The 15,257-nt window shown below is 40.8% G+C and overlaps 1 protein-coding gene across 2 annotated transcripts; it reads left to right on the top strand.

Moving 5' to 3' along the window:
• Positions 1-1,220: 1,220 nt before the first annotated feature.
• On the top strand, positions 1,221-14,439 carry LOC144681304 (uncharacterized). 2 transcript variants are annotated; one of them, XR_013576756.1, is made up of 3 exons: positions 1,221-1,284; positions 1,714-1,827; positions 13,632-14,439. XR_013576756.1 is itself a non-coding variant. In XM_078542907.1 (3 exons), the coding sequence occupies exons 1-3, from the start codon at positions 1,570-1,572 to the stop codon at positions 14,109-14,111; spliced, it is 621 nt and encodes a 206-aa protein (XP_078399033.1). In that variant the 5' UTR covers positions 1,534-1,569; the 3' UTR covers positions 14,112-14,439. The 2 variants fall into 2 exon arrangements, 1 of the variants encoding a protein (XP_078399033.1); XM_078542907.1 differs by lacking the exon at positions 1,221-1,284 and adding an exon at positions 1,534-1,596.
• Positions 14,440-15,257: the final 818 nt, after the last annotated feature.

A 15,257-nucleotide genomic window follows, 5' to 3' on the forward strand; every position in this document is an offset into this window, starting at 1 on the left:
AAAGCAACATGGATTTCTTAAGGGAAAACCATATTTAACTAACCTGCTCGAGTTTTTTGAAGAGATAACAGAGAGAGTTGATAAGGGCGATGCTGTTGATGTGGTGCACATGGACTTCCAAAAGGCATTTGATACAATGCCACACAACAGATTTGTGAGTAGAGTTATAGCTCATGGAATAAAAGGGACAGTAGCAACATGGATACAGAATTGGCTGAGCAACAGGAAACAGAGAGTAGTGGTTAATGGATAATTTTCATGCTAGGGGAATCTTTGTAGTGGAGTTCCCCAGGGGTCAGTGTTGGGACCCTTGATTTTCCTGATATATACTAATGACCTAGACCTTGGTGTGCTGGGCACAATTTCAAAGTTTGCGGATGATACAAAACTTGGAAGTATTGTGAACTGCAAGGAGGGTAGTGTAGAACTTCAAAAGGACAAATACAAGTTGGTAGGATGGGCGGACAGATGGCAGATGAAGTTCAATGCTGAGAAGTATGAATTGATTCATTTTGGTAGGGAGAACAAAGAGAGACAATATAAAATACAGGGTACAACTCTAAAGAAAGTGCAGGAGCAGAGGGACCTGCGTGTATATGTGTGTAAATCATTGAAGGTAGCAGGACAGGTTAAGACAGCAGCTAATAAAGCATACTGGAGTTTAGAGTACAAGAGCAAGGAGACTATGTCGAATTTGTATAAATCACTGGTTCAGACTCAGCTGGAGTATTGCGTCCAGTTCTGGGTGCCACACTTTTGGAAGGATGTGAAGGCATTAGAGAAAGTGCAGAAAAGATTCACAAGACTGGTTCCAGGGTTGAGGATGTTCAGTTATGAAGATAGTTTGGAGAAGTTAGGACTGTTTTCCTTAGAGAAAAGAAGGTTGAGAGGAGATTTGATAAAGGTATTCAAAATCATGAGGGGTCTGGCAGGGAAGAAAAGGAGAAGCTCTTCCCACTGCTGAAAGGATCAAGAAGAAGAGGGCTCAGATTTAAAGTAATTAGTAAAAGAAGCCAAAATAATATGAACTAAAGAAACCTTTTATATGGAGGAGCTTTTAGGGTTTGGAATGCACTGCCTGAGTGTGGTGGAGGCAGGTTCAATTGAAGCATTCAAAAGGAAATGAGACAGTTATCTGTAAAGCAAGAACGTGCTGGATCATGGAGAAGGCGGGGAAATGGCACTAGATGGGTTGCTGATTTGAACAGCCGATGCAGACACAATGGGCCAAACGATCGCCCTCTGAACTGTAACAATTCTGTGACATCCATTACTCTTCCCTAGGTAGGTGGCTTTATAAATGGATATCTGAAAGTTACACGTTTGAGTTTATTTTGCTACTATTGTTTAGTTTAGGCGACCGTCATGTAAACGAATGTCAATCTATTGTTCAATGTTCGGGTATAAAGTTTATATACCGTGTAGTTTACACTGTGGTAACAGTGCAATCAGCCGCGCCTCCCAAGCCTGTAGTTTAGCAACCGGGTAAACAATGAGCATAAACTCAGTGTCAACACTGATTCCTAGGAAACCCTTCTACAAATCTCAAAGAAACTTTTACCAGGCGCTATGGCTGGAGCCATCACTGGAACTTGGGTAAAAAAAAATCACTTTGGAAGTTAATGGACCGGTGGATGTGTTCTGCATTAGGGAGCCCAATTCCGCCTTTCTCCCTGCTCATTGACCCTTCCCTCTCTCTTTCTCTCCCTTCAGTTTCCGACTGGATTTCATGGACACACACGCAGCAAATCCCGGAACGATATTTTTCAAGAATACAGACAACAGGCCAAGCCTCCGCCTCCCGAGAAGCTTATAAAGCGACTCCGGGTGAGTGCAAAGAATTCGTGTCAAACACATTTATCAATTTAAATCCACTGTTTGGCGGGATTATCCTTTTCCGTTTAGCCCTGATTCCAGTGTTTTCTGATTTTTCTCCGTTTCCAGCCAGTAATATTTTGTACAACCTTTAAATTTAGGAGATGCTTTTATTGTTTGATGAAAAGAATTGAGCTGAACAGAAAAGGGCATTATTTAGGTTTATAGAAAAGCGCAAGACATAGACATGGTAAAATAAAGTTGACTAGTCATAAGTATTCCACAACAGAACCAAAATATGAACCCAATAATAGCCATGAATTTCCCCCCGGCTCCATCACTGTAACTTTGCTCAAGTGGTGATAACCATGCTTACGAAGGTAATTGGGGTTTCTACTGTATTTTTTAGCAAAGTTACTGTGGCGGAGTGGGAGCAGGTAGGAGGAAACTTCAAGCCTAAACTCTGAAGTCCCTATTCTATAACACAGTAAGTCTTGCCCACCCCATCATCTCTAACCTTGCTGACCTACATTTGGCTCCAGAATCCCTAACGTCCCAAAGTTAAAACTCTCATCCTCCTGCGTAAATCCGTTCATGACCATGCACCTGTCTAACTCTGCAATCTCGCACAGATTTACAGCCCCCACTCCTGTACTCTCCATTTCCCTCAGTCTGGTCTTTTGTGTATCCACTCCGGTGCCTCACGTTGGAATTATTCCCTCTCTCAACTCCACCTTTCTCTTCTCTTTAAAACCCACCTCTTTGACCAAGCTTTGGACCACTTCTCCTAATATGCCCTTTTGTGGTTTGATGTCAATTTTAGTCTGATTATGAAACACCTTGGGATTTTTTTAATGTAACAGTGCTATATAAATGCAAATTGTTATTGTAGGATGAAACAACAGTTACAGCTGTCTGAAATGTACAACAAAAAACATAGAATCATGGATGTTTACAGCACTAAAGATAGTCAATCCGCCAAGGACTTTGCCGACTTTATGTTGCGACAATACAAAACTGTTTCTCTCCCCATAACTCTTATCTTCCTCTGCTTCAAAAATTTCTCTGCACTTTCCTTAAAAGGTGCACTAGCCTCTGCCTCAACTATTCTCTGTGGCAAAGCATTCCATACGTTGACACTTGCGTTCCTTTATAACCTGTCTTTGACTAAGCTTTTGGTCATCTGCCCTAATATCTCTTTACATGGCTCTGTGTCAAATGTTGTTTGATGACGTTCCTGTGAAGCATCTTGGGGTGTTTCACAACATTAAAACTGCTGTTGTGAGTAAATACATTTCTCTTAACTCCTCTTTTTACTTTCAAAATGACAGTTTTACATTGATCTACTGATTCTCCAACCAGAGGAAATTCTTTCCCAATGAAGCACCATGTAAATACTTAATTGTAAAAGCATATTCAGAGCATTACTATAAAATAATGATTCTTCACAATGAAGAAAAAACAGTTTTAGACTCATGATGAGAGCTAAGAAAGGTTACAGCTCATACAATTTATATCATAGCAATAGTGAGAAAAATCCAAGCTTCCTTTAGATACAAAAATTGGTGGAATTTTCCAACCAGTTTGTCCAGTGCCTTTGACATTAACAAATCTAACTAAATAAATCAAATGTAAATATATTGGGGTGTTAGTAATACTGATTAAATTAAAACTCGAGAATAATTTGAAGTGTCATTTACAGGTAATCTATGCACAAAGCCATCAGTACTCATTAGTGATGTAATCTATAAGGTCACAAGGGTTTAGTCACACAAGAACAATTGCACTAATTCATCTCATTTATGCCATGTGGACCTTCTTTTTAATTACCCTTCATGAATAATCTATGTGGTTATTATTCACAATTATCTGTTAATGAAATTTAGACTATACACGGAAATATTCAAAGTTTTGCTGCTATCACTTTCTAGCCCTCAAAAGACTGAACTTCACAGTCCTCTCTATCATTTATTATAAAGCAAAATGTCATGATTTTACCAGTCCCACAAATTATCCATGTAACAGGGTGGAAATTTGTCTAGGCCTATTTCTTTGTGTCCAACCATGAGGTCTGAAATTGGGCCTCAGGCTTCATTTAATTGGCGAATTAGCAGCACCAATTGTGCTTTCACAGGCAGCTGACCCTCAGGTAAGGGGTAGGAGTACAAGGAAGGACAGTGACTGCAGGGCATATCATGGCTGACATTGTACGGAGCAGAGAGGAGCATTCCTGTTCCAACTGGCTTTATGTGAATTTGAAAAAGTTAAACTTGTATTTTAGATGCTGCATTCACAGCTGGAAAACTTGAGTGAAGCAGGCCCGACACCCCCTCCACTTGGAAGTCCAATTTCTCAGAGGGATCCTAAAGCAGGCTTTAGACCCTCCATTAGCATATGCAAAGGACCTAAGGCCCATTTTAGACTACTGCCCCAGACTCTGAGGCCAATGTGGCTATGGATGTTTTCCAGGTATTCTTGGAGTGCAGGGTTCCCCTCCCAGTTTAATCCGAGCTTGCCTGGAAGGTTCCTATCCTGCTCTCTCTAGCAGCCTAGCAGGTCAGCAATTTAAATTTCCCACCACTACCCACTCAAATAAACATCAGACACTTACCTGAGGCACTGTAAATAATTACTAAGTAACTAATAGATCAGAACAAGGTTATACCATATCAATTTTAGATAGAATGATTTCCAGTCTTTTCCCTGGAATTTGTTATCAGCCACTGCTTAGTGTCATCACCCACAGAGTCGCGAATGGCTGGGAAAGTTGGGAATTGGGGTTGGAGGGTGGGCTCTGAAATTGAAGGCTCAGGGAGAGTTGGAGATTGGGGAATTGCAGCTTGTGGGAGTGGCGGAGACTGGGAATGGGTGCTCAGAGAGATAGAGAGTGGGAATGAATGCTCTGGGAAATGAAGGCTGGGGAATGGAGACTTGACAGGAGAGATGGAGAGAATGTCTTCCCCTTTCCACACCCTTGGTTTCGTAGCTTTGCCAGCTCTTGCCTGGCCACTGGTTCCTGAAATCTGTTATACAACAGCTGCTGGTGTGAAACCACAGGTAAAGATTCTCAACCATCCAACTGTTATAAGGTAATTCAAAAACATTTATATAAGGCATGTGATTCAACATCACATGATCCAGAACATCTTGTGATAAAACTCCCAGGAACATCTCCAACTAGAATTGGCAACCCTATTGTGGCACACAGCATAATCCTCTGAAATGTGTCATTCATGTCCAGTTTTCCATCCTATGGACCAATCTAGTGAACCTTCACTGTATTGTCTCCAATGCCAGTATATCCTTGCTTCAATAATGGGAATTTATAATGGAGAACAAAGAAATGGCTGGCAACTAAATACATACTTTGGTTCTGTCTTCACAAAGGAGAACACAAATAACATACCAGAAATGTTGGGGAACACAGGGTTTAGTGAGAGGGAGGAGCTGAAAGAAATCAATATTAGTAGGGAAATGGTGTTGGGGAAATTGATGGGATTGAAGGCCGATAAATCCCCAGGGCATGATAATCTACATCCCAGAGTACTTAAGGAAGTGGCCCTAGAAACAATGGATGCATTGGTGGTCATCTTCTGAGATTCTGTAGACTCTGGAACAGTTCCTACAGATTGGAGGGTAGCTAATGTAACCCCACTATTTAAAAAGGGAGGTAGAGAGAAAACAGGGAATTATAGACCAGTCAGCCTGATGCTGGTAGTGGGGAAAATTCTAGAGTCCATTATAACAGATTTAAAAGCTGAGCATGTGGACAACAGTGGCAGAATCGGACAGAGTCAGCATGGATTTACGAAAGGGAAATCATGCTTGACAAATCTACTGGAATTTTTTGAGGATGTAACCAGTAGAGTTGATGAGGGGGAGCCAGTAGATGTGGTTTATTTGGACTTTCAGAAGGCTTTCGACAAAGTCCCACATAAGGGATTGGCGTGTAAAATTAAAGCGCATGGGATTGGGGATATATTGAGATGGATAGAAAACTGGTTGGCAGACAGGAAACAAAGAGTAGGAATAAATTTTTCTGAATAGCAGGCAGTGACTAGTGGAGTACCACAGGAATCGGTGCTGGAACCCCAGCTATTCACAATATATATTAATGATTTAGATGAGGGAACTAAATGTAATATCTCCAAATTTGCAGATGACACAAAGCTGGGTGGGAGGGTGAGCTGTGAGGAGGATGCAGAGATGCTTCAGTGTGATTTGGACAAGCTGAGTGAGTGGGCAAATGCATGGCAGATGCAGTATAACGTGGATAATTGTGAGGTTATCCATTTTGGTAGCAAAAACAGGAAGGCAGATTATTATTTGAATGTGCAACGAGACCTGAGTGTCCTCGTACACCAGTCGCTGAAGGTAAGCATGCAGGTGCAGCAGGGGTTAAAAAAGGCAAATGGTATGTTGGCCTTCATAGCGAAAGGATTCAAATACAGGAACAGGGATGTCTTGCTGCAATTGTACAGGGCCTTGGTGAGACCACACCTGGAATATTGTGTGCAGTTTTGGTCTCCTTATCTGAGGAAGGATGTACTTGCTATAGAGGGAGTGCAGCGAAGGTTTACCAGACTGATTCCTGGGATAGCGGGACTGACATATGAGGAGAGATTGAGTCAGTTATGATTATATTCACTGGAGTTCAGAAGAATGAGGGGGGATCTCATAGAAACCTATAAAATTCTGACAGGACTAGACAGGGTAGATGCAGGATGTTCCCGATGGTGGGGGGTCCAGAACCAGGGGTCACAGTCTGAGGATACGGGGTAGACCATTTAGGACTGAGATGAGGAGAAATTTCTTCACCCAGAAAGCCTGTGGAATTCGTTACCACAGAAAGTAGTTTTCAAGAAGGAATTAGATATAGCTTTTGGGGCGAAAGGGATCAAAGGATATGGGGAGAAAGTGGGAGCAGGCTATTGAGTTGGATGATCAGCCATGATCATTAATGAATGGCGGAGCAGGCTCGAAGGGCCAAATGGCCTACTCCTGCTCCTATTTTCTATGTATGTTTCTATGTATATGGAGGCAAAACTGCACACGGTATTTTAGGTGTGGTCTCACCAAAGCCCTGTACAACTGTAGCAAGACTTTTTATTCTTGTATTCTAATCCTCTTGCAATAAAGGCCAACATACTATTTGTCTTCCTAATTTCTTGCTGTACCTGCATGCTAACTTTCTATATTCTTTGTACAAGTATACCGAGTCCCTCTGAACATCAACATTTCCAAGTTTGACATCTTTTGAAAGAAATATTCTGCTATGCCATTCTTATGACCAAGTTAAATACACTTCCTCTCATTATACTTCACAGCCACATTGCTGCCCACTCATTTAACCTGCCTATATCCCTTTGAATTTGTGTCCTCCTCATAGCTTATAGTCACATCTGGCTTTGTATCATCAGCAAATTTAGAAACATTCCTCTCCATCTGTTTGCTAAGTTGTTAATATAGATTGCAAATAGCTGAGGCCCCAGCACTAATCCACGTAGCACTCCATTAGTCACAGCCTGCCATAATGAAAATGCCCCATTTATCCCTACTCTTTGTTTCCTGTTCAATAACCAATCCTCTATCTGTGTTAATATATTACCCCAACTCCATCAGTCCTTATCTTGCGTATTAACCTTTGTGTGGCACCTATCAAATGCGTTTTGGAATCAACGATGACCAATTTCTGTCCAGGAAAATGGTTTACAGTTGCTAAAGACATCAAAGGTACATTTTTCTCTCACAGTGATCAAAGAATCCCATGGATGAACATGAAAATAGAAAAGATATGTTATCAGTTCAAAGAACAAAGAACAAATAGCTCCAAAATATTTGCTGGTATCAGCCCTGAGCTTTCTGGGATCCTGTACTTTGCCATAAATCTGAAAAGTTTTAATTGTAACAGTTGCAGGATTTATCTTTTACAAGCCCATGCATTCAGAGGTTCATGAAGGGAGATATTTGGTTTGCATCAAAGCAGGTACAATATTAGATTTTTTTAGCCGCAGCAACTTCCTGAGGCCTGAGTTAGCGGGCCCAAACCATTTTTTGGTTTAGGCCTTATTTAAATTTTACTGGCAAACATACTCTGCCCATTTCACCATGAAAATTGCAGTCAGGATCTTACAAGGTATTTTGTTCCTTATTTGCGTAGTTTTGTATATGATTGTTGGCTGGCCTTATAAAAGCCTGCCTGAAAATTGAATGAGGCTGGCAATTGGGCATACAAAATCCCTGTTAGATTCTACTGTGTTTTTCATGTGATAAATGAGCAGCTGGCAGTTGAAAATTCCCCCTGTATTCTCACTACCACAGGAGAGATTGATGATCATTCAGCATAAGGTGAAACTTGTGATGCAAACACAACATTATATGAATGTCAGCAGTAACAACAGGAGCCATGTTTGTATTGCTTGATGAGTAGCCTTTCTTGAGACCTTTGCAACAGAATCTTTTTATACGGTGATTAATGAATAGCCTACAATCTCCTGAAATGTCACAGTTGATCAGGAGGCATTTGAAACCCTGTACTAATGCTTTCAAAAGGCAAATACTTATTGAATTGTGGCTGCAGTCTCCTCCTCCGTGTCTATCCATATTCCTTTCTCAAGAATCTACATTTGATAAACCTTTTAAATTCTTATTAGATACTTGTGCACTGCATGTTTTATGGCCACTCATGGTATCAAGCTAACAGGGATGATCAGAATTGCTTCATGCTTTTTTTAGTCATAGTCATTACAGCACAGAAGGACGCCATTCAGCCTATTGAGTCCATGCTGGCTCTAGGAGACCTTTTAGGACTGAAATGAGGAGAAACCTCTTCACTTGGAGGGTGGTGAACCTATGGAATTCTCTACCACAGGAGGCTGTGGAGGCCAAGTCACAGAATATACTTAAGGAAGAAATAGATCGACTTCTGGACTCTAAAGGCCTCAAGGGTTATGGGGAGACAGTGGGAGTATGGCGTTGAGATAGAGGATCAGCCATGGCCATATTGAATGGCGGAGCAGGCTCGAAGGGCCGAGTGACCTACTCCTGCTTCTATATTCTGAAGTTTCTAGGTTTCCTATCTTCAATGCATGGACTAAAGCTCTCCCCTCTGGCTACCACCTAGACATGTTTGTTTTAAAACTGAGTGATTCAGTTGAGTACTATATATTTTCCTGTACACTGTGAAGTATCTCACTGACCACTATTCAGTCTCTTTGATTAATATTGGTGTTACTCTGGTTTCAGGAGAGCCCTTTGAAACACAACTTTTCCAAACATGATAGTCAACGAGTGTTTCATGACAGTGTCACATACCTGGAGAATGTAAGTGTAGAATGTGATACTTGATGAAGCAACACAAAGATTGTTGGTTCTTTCATATCATTGATAATTGTATTAACTAATAGACATTTTTGCAAAATGCATTGATCTTAAATTGATATTTAAGAAGTTAGTTTTAACATAACAACCAGATCCTATGTTGCTATATTCCTATGGATCTTGCTGGTAAAATAATGATGTGTTGACAAGGAATGCCAATATTAATGTGCAAATTAGCTATCAAATTGAAGGCATTAAGATATATATCTTGAGTTGTGAATATCAAGAACCTTCTAGTCAACTTGTGCTGCTCTGCCATTAGCTTCTGTTATTTTTAAGAACTTCCTGGAATTTTCCATTAAACATACCACAGAAAGATCAGTCTGGTAGCTAAAAGAACCTTTTTAAATGATTTAATAAATGTTAATGCAGCACCAATCAACCGCTCTGGCCCAGAATGGAAATGATTTTAAGTGTCCGATCTCATTCCTGTGTGGAGTTATTCATTAGAGATGTTAAAAATATAAAATTTAAAATGTATAATTCATCACTTCAGCAAAATCCAGCCCATCACTGCAATTTTACAATCTCGGCCATGCAGTTCCAGCAATAAAACATCAATGTTAAAGAGCTATGATATTAAAAAGGGCCAAATGCTATAAATAATTCCTGACACACTCTAAATACACTTCAGGCTGCATTGAAATTTGCAGGAAACATATAGGAAAGCCATCAAGAAAAGCATGGGACTCAAACAAAAAGCTTGGGACAAAGGTCATTGTAAATTTGCTGCTGTGACATCCCAAAGCGCTTCACAACCAATTAAGTGCTTTAGAAGTGTAGTCACTATTGTAATTTGAACTATAACTGTTACTAAATATTATCAGAACACAACATAACTTTAAACCATACATTGATATGGGTAGAAACACTTTGATGCAGTATGCTTTTTGTTTGTAAACTTAGAATGTATGATTGTATGCCTCTTCAATCAATCAAATCCCAGTACCAAAGACCACTGATGCTTCAACCAATCAGATAGCAGAACCAAAAACCAAAATCATGGGGAGGTTAACTTCTGGCTAGTTTACCGGTATTTCTCACTGGCCGTCATCCCAACCATGCCTGGAATGGAGAGGCTGGGACCATTTCAATATCTGGACCTTATTTACATAGAGCAGGTGAGCTGCTTGCCCCAAAGGAACATCTCGGTGCAGCTTACTGGATTCAGACCTATGCAATATTGAGCAGTCCAAACAACATCTGGGCAACAACTGGGAAAGGCCTTGGGGGAGGGTTGTAAATGCAGAGGGTGTGTATCTAGGCAATCCTCAGTGTCCTTTACCCACCAGTCATCATGTAATCTCCTGCTGGAGGCAGAAAAACATTGAAGGCAGACCACTAGGCCAAACCAAGGAAAAAGGGTTTTGAGAAGTTTCTCTCCAATCCCCAAAGGCAATGAAAAACAAATTCTAGGGTACTCTAGATAGGATTGAACCAATGACAGTATTGTGTTTTACCTTAAATTCTCCTAGCTGTACATTGTAATACTTTCCTTTAGCCTCTCAGTGCTGGTCTCAAATCTTTTGACGTTTATGCATTATACCATCTAGATCTCTTTCCCTCTCAGCAGACTTTAATTCAGAATTCAACATAGGATACACACACTTGGCATTAGCTTTACCCACATGCAAAATGCTCCATTTATCAGCTTTAAATGTTGTCATCCCGATCTGCCAACAACCTAGATCAGATTGTAGTCTCATTTTTTCTTATACTAGCACAGATCTAGATGTCATCCATGAACATGAGGACGGTACCCCAAATACCTTCACCCAGATCAATGATCTATATTGTGAAGAGTAACGAACCTAATGTTGAGAATTTTAAGCCAATTCTTTTTTCAAACCCACCAGAAATGACTGAATGCTGAAGATTTGCAATGCTCCCAAATATTTTATACACTAACACTAAGATAAAAATATATTAATGTACTAATACAAGACAGCATTTGTTACAGAATTGTGTAAGTATTTAAAACTACTTTTTTTTTCTAACTGGTGCATTCCTACTGATATCTTTCCCTACAATATCTCAAGTTAAGCAGCTGGAGGTTCAGTGCAGTTCAATGAAGGAGCCACAGGGGGTTTACATCACTCCTCTCTGATGGAGACTGACATTCAAGGAGTCAAAAGTCAGATGTCTATAAAAGTCAGCCTAAACTCAGTGAACAGAAAATCACAACCAGTCCTTCCCTTTTTGACCTTTTGGTATATTCCCATACATAGACGAAAAGCTTGGCATTTCTTTTGACTTATTAATTTTTCATGTTGCCATTTTTACATAACCACTATTTTTATAAGAGTATTTTATGTGTAACCATTGTAAGTAAATAATACTTTTATCACTTTGAAATATCTCTGCTTTTCACACAATAACCTCCCAAATCTCTGGCTTGGTGCTGTTTTTGTGGCCTTTCTTTTTCCCTTAATCAGTAACCTACCCAGGGAAAGGACAGTGAGAACAGGAAATTTGAGAAAGTTACTGGAACTCACAGTTGTAATCTGGCAGGAAAGGCTGACTCTGCTGTTTAAAAGTTTGTACTACAGAACTTCAACATTTTTAATTGCACAGAAAGGATTTTAGTATTGGAGAACATCATGACCTTCTCAGCAGGATTATGGTACAGTTTGATATCTTGATCCGGAGGCCTTGATTTTGGTTCTTGTTTTGCTTCAGGGTTTTGCCCTGAACCCTGGATTATTGTCAATCATTTCTGTCCTGAATATCAAAAGCCTATCAATGAAAAACACCAGGAAGAGTTCAGTGGTTGAATATTGTACCTCTGGGGGTGCAATTATGCTGCAGCCACCAGTCTCAGAGTGCGAGCAACAGAATTGTTTCCAGTGAGGGAGTACACTTATTGAGCCAGAACTCTCATCCAGCCTAGATAAAGTTGCACACATCAAAATGGAACATTGTCAGGAAGTGGGTTCCCAAGATTGGAGTTTTATCAGATCCAGCCAGCCAAATACCAGAAAGGACAGCCAAATAATTAGGAGATAAAACCCCAAAAGTAGTGAGGAGGTTTAATGGCTGGGACACCTAGAAGCATGATTTTTGCATTAAAAAAAAATCTGTTTTCTGGCTGCAGCCAGCCACATTGAGAGGCTGCCTGGCTGTCAGGTGGGTAGGCTTCTGGTACCAGGGCACAGTCCTGGTCAGACATCAGTGGGGGTTATCGGACATGCAGGTTGGGGGGTATGGTGGTGTAGGGGAGATTTCAGGATGGGATCAAATTGTCTGATGGAAATAGGTAAGCTTGATGGGCCAGCAGGAAGCACTCCAGTTCCTCTTGGCCCAAGAGCCGTGCTGGAAAGGCAGCAATTTGTCCTTTCCAACCATTCTCACCTCCCTTTAGCTGTCAGATTTCACAAGGCCAGAACTGAATCTGGAACAGAGATAAAATTTTAGGCCATTAGCCGCATTAAAATACCTTAATGACCAACCGACCTCAATTGTGCAGGTTAGCCGTCTGCCCTCTCAATCTGCCTCTGTTAAAACTGGAGGTGGGGTAGAGGTTGGGTTTCCCAAATTTTATGTTTAACTTTCCACTTGCCTCTCTCCCCACTGCCTTCTGTGCCCATCCTCCCTCCTTGAGGGTTAAAATCCCATCCAGGGAACTAATGGAGGTTTACATTTGCCTCTTTCAGCTGGTAATTTTGACAGGACATGAAGTGATTGGTCAATATCACATTCCCCCCTTGTTTGTCGTGGGCTCCAGGATGTTCCCATAGATGTGTGGACTCATAATTGGCATTCTAGTGAAGGTAATTACGTGGCATCAATGGCGGAGGGCCAAACAGGCGCATCTTGACACATCTTGGCATGTTAGAGCCACAGGTTTCCAGCCTCTGCATCATAGTGCGGTTCAATGCAGTTTTAATTCCAAATAATGAGACTGACACCTCCAGGGTGAATCTCACGCTGCAATCCTCTGAACTTGGGTTTGGGTCTGACTCCAAAATGATTCTGTCATTTTTATGTCAGTGAAACCATTTTGATGCAGCACATCCTAAGGCTATTCATTCTGTTGCCTCAATAAAATAAATGTATTTTTATTTGTGCTACTTTCTAACATGCAAGCTTTAGCAAGCTCCCAAAGGTTCTATTACAAGAGCCTGTTGGACTTTACTTAAAAAGTTAAAGATTGGTAAAGCTGTACATGGAAAGAATACCAATGAGGGATGTGCCTTAAGTTTGGGCTGAGTTTCTATTTTCGTATGTACAAAGTGAAGGTATAGTCACAGTGTTAACTTTCAAAACCCTAGCTAAGACTCTTAGAATATCTGTGAGGCAAGTTAATTTGTCACAAGTGCATTACTTACTCTGGGAATGCTACAAGGTACACAACCTTATTAAACAATTTACTGTTGGAGACTTTTAATACAAATACCTGGAAAATAACATTAACAAATTGTCTTGCCTTTCTGTAGAACAAGGCTAAAAGTCGGGCGAAAACTGCTTTTGGAAGGAGCAACGAATTTAAGAAAGATTTAATTTCCTGGGTTCCAATTCAGACTGAGAGACAACAGCAGTGGCCATTAATATCCACGTATAAAGCAGATTTCTGGCATCACAGAAATCCACAATCCACAGCGGTGATGGTTCCTCAGCTGCTGGTCCCACGTGCTCGTCCGTTGATAACAGCTGCCCATCCAAGATCAGAAATGATGCAAACAACATATCGCCAATTCTACAGCCACTGCCAGCCAAACCCAAATGTTCACACAAATGTCTTTACTGGAGAAGTGCGGAGCACACCCATGGAAAAGGAAGCAACATTTGTCTATGTGAACCCCAAACCACAGCCAGCAAATAGAAAATGGAGAGCAAGGCCTTCATTGCCACAGTGCTTCACTGTTGCTGACTGTCTTTCTTGGCCTGTCCCAAAAACAGACGCAACAAATGACTGAAGACTCCATTAGGAACAAATCAGTGCAAGGAGAAAGCAAGTTGCCCCCAGTGTTTGTATATAATCTGATATTTCAGAGAGAAAAAAGCATTTATTTTCTTTTTTACATTTGATTTTTTTTTCAGGTAATCCTAGGGAATATTATGAGGGGAAGGTTCACAAACAACCTTCTAGACATGGAAAATAATTTACAAACAGTCCTGAGCCAGCACTTACTTCTCCCATCACAATGATCAAAGTTGTGAATGTTTTTTTTTAAGAACTCTGGTACTTTCATAGGAGTGCTGGAAGAGTGTTTTGAATTTGGCACTGATTGGCGACACACTCAGAGAGGCCACAGAATGGCTGGTGTGGGAAGCGGTAGGGGAATGATGGAATGGGGGAATGGCTGAAGATGTTGCTTGGGGTACAGTGGGAGTTTTACTCTTCATCTGGCTATGTTAAATCTGACTTATGCTTGTCTGCTAACTGAGGGCGCCTTAAAGGGGATGAGTTCAATCCCCCTGTACCAAAATCCCTCACTTTGAACACAATTTACGAAATGCATATCCAGGATCATAATTCTTTTTCAGAAAGTTTCAAAACTCAATGCTCTTATTTTTCTTGGAGATACTAGAGCAGGACAGATGGTGGAATCGGAGGAAGTAATTCAGAAGTTGCACAATGAATTGAATGAAATAACCATAGCAGACAAATAAAGAGCATATGAAATTTAATGCAGACCAGTGCAAATTGCTACACATAAAATAGACCAACACGTAACATACATACTCCATGACTGTCTTTCTTGGCCTGGCCTGAGTACTGCTGAAATAGCTGAAGGTGAAGTGGAAGGAGCACTAGGAGCCTTTGTAAACTTGACACTAAATATGTCCAACGAATGTAAGGCAGCAATCAACAAAGCCAAAAGAGTGTTGAACTATATCATTACTGGATTGGTAGTCCAGAGCATGTGTGTTCAAATCCCACCATGGCAGTTTGACAATTTGAAATCAGTTTTAAAATTCTAGAATAAATACTGTCAGTAAAAAGTGGTCATGACACTATTGGATTTTTTTTAATGTTTGTTCATGGGATGTGGGCATCCGGGACACCCTGGTCCACTCCTCCATCACCCCCTACACCTCCACTTCCTCCCACGGCACCT

This window comes from Cetorhinus maximus, chromosome 6 (assembly GCF_964194155.1).
Source record: "Cetorhinus maximus chromosome 6, sCetMax3.hap1.1, whole genome shotgun sequence".
Taxonomy (NCBI): domain Eukaryota; kingdom Metazoa; phylum Chordata; class Chondrichthyes; order Lamniformes; family Cetorhinidae; genus Cetorhinus; species Cetorhinus maximus.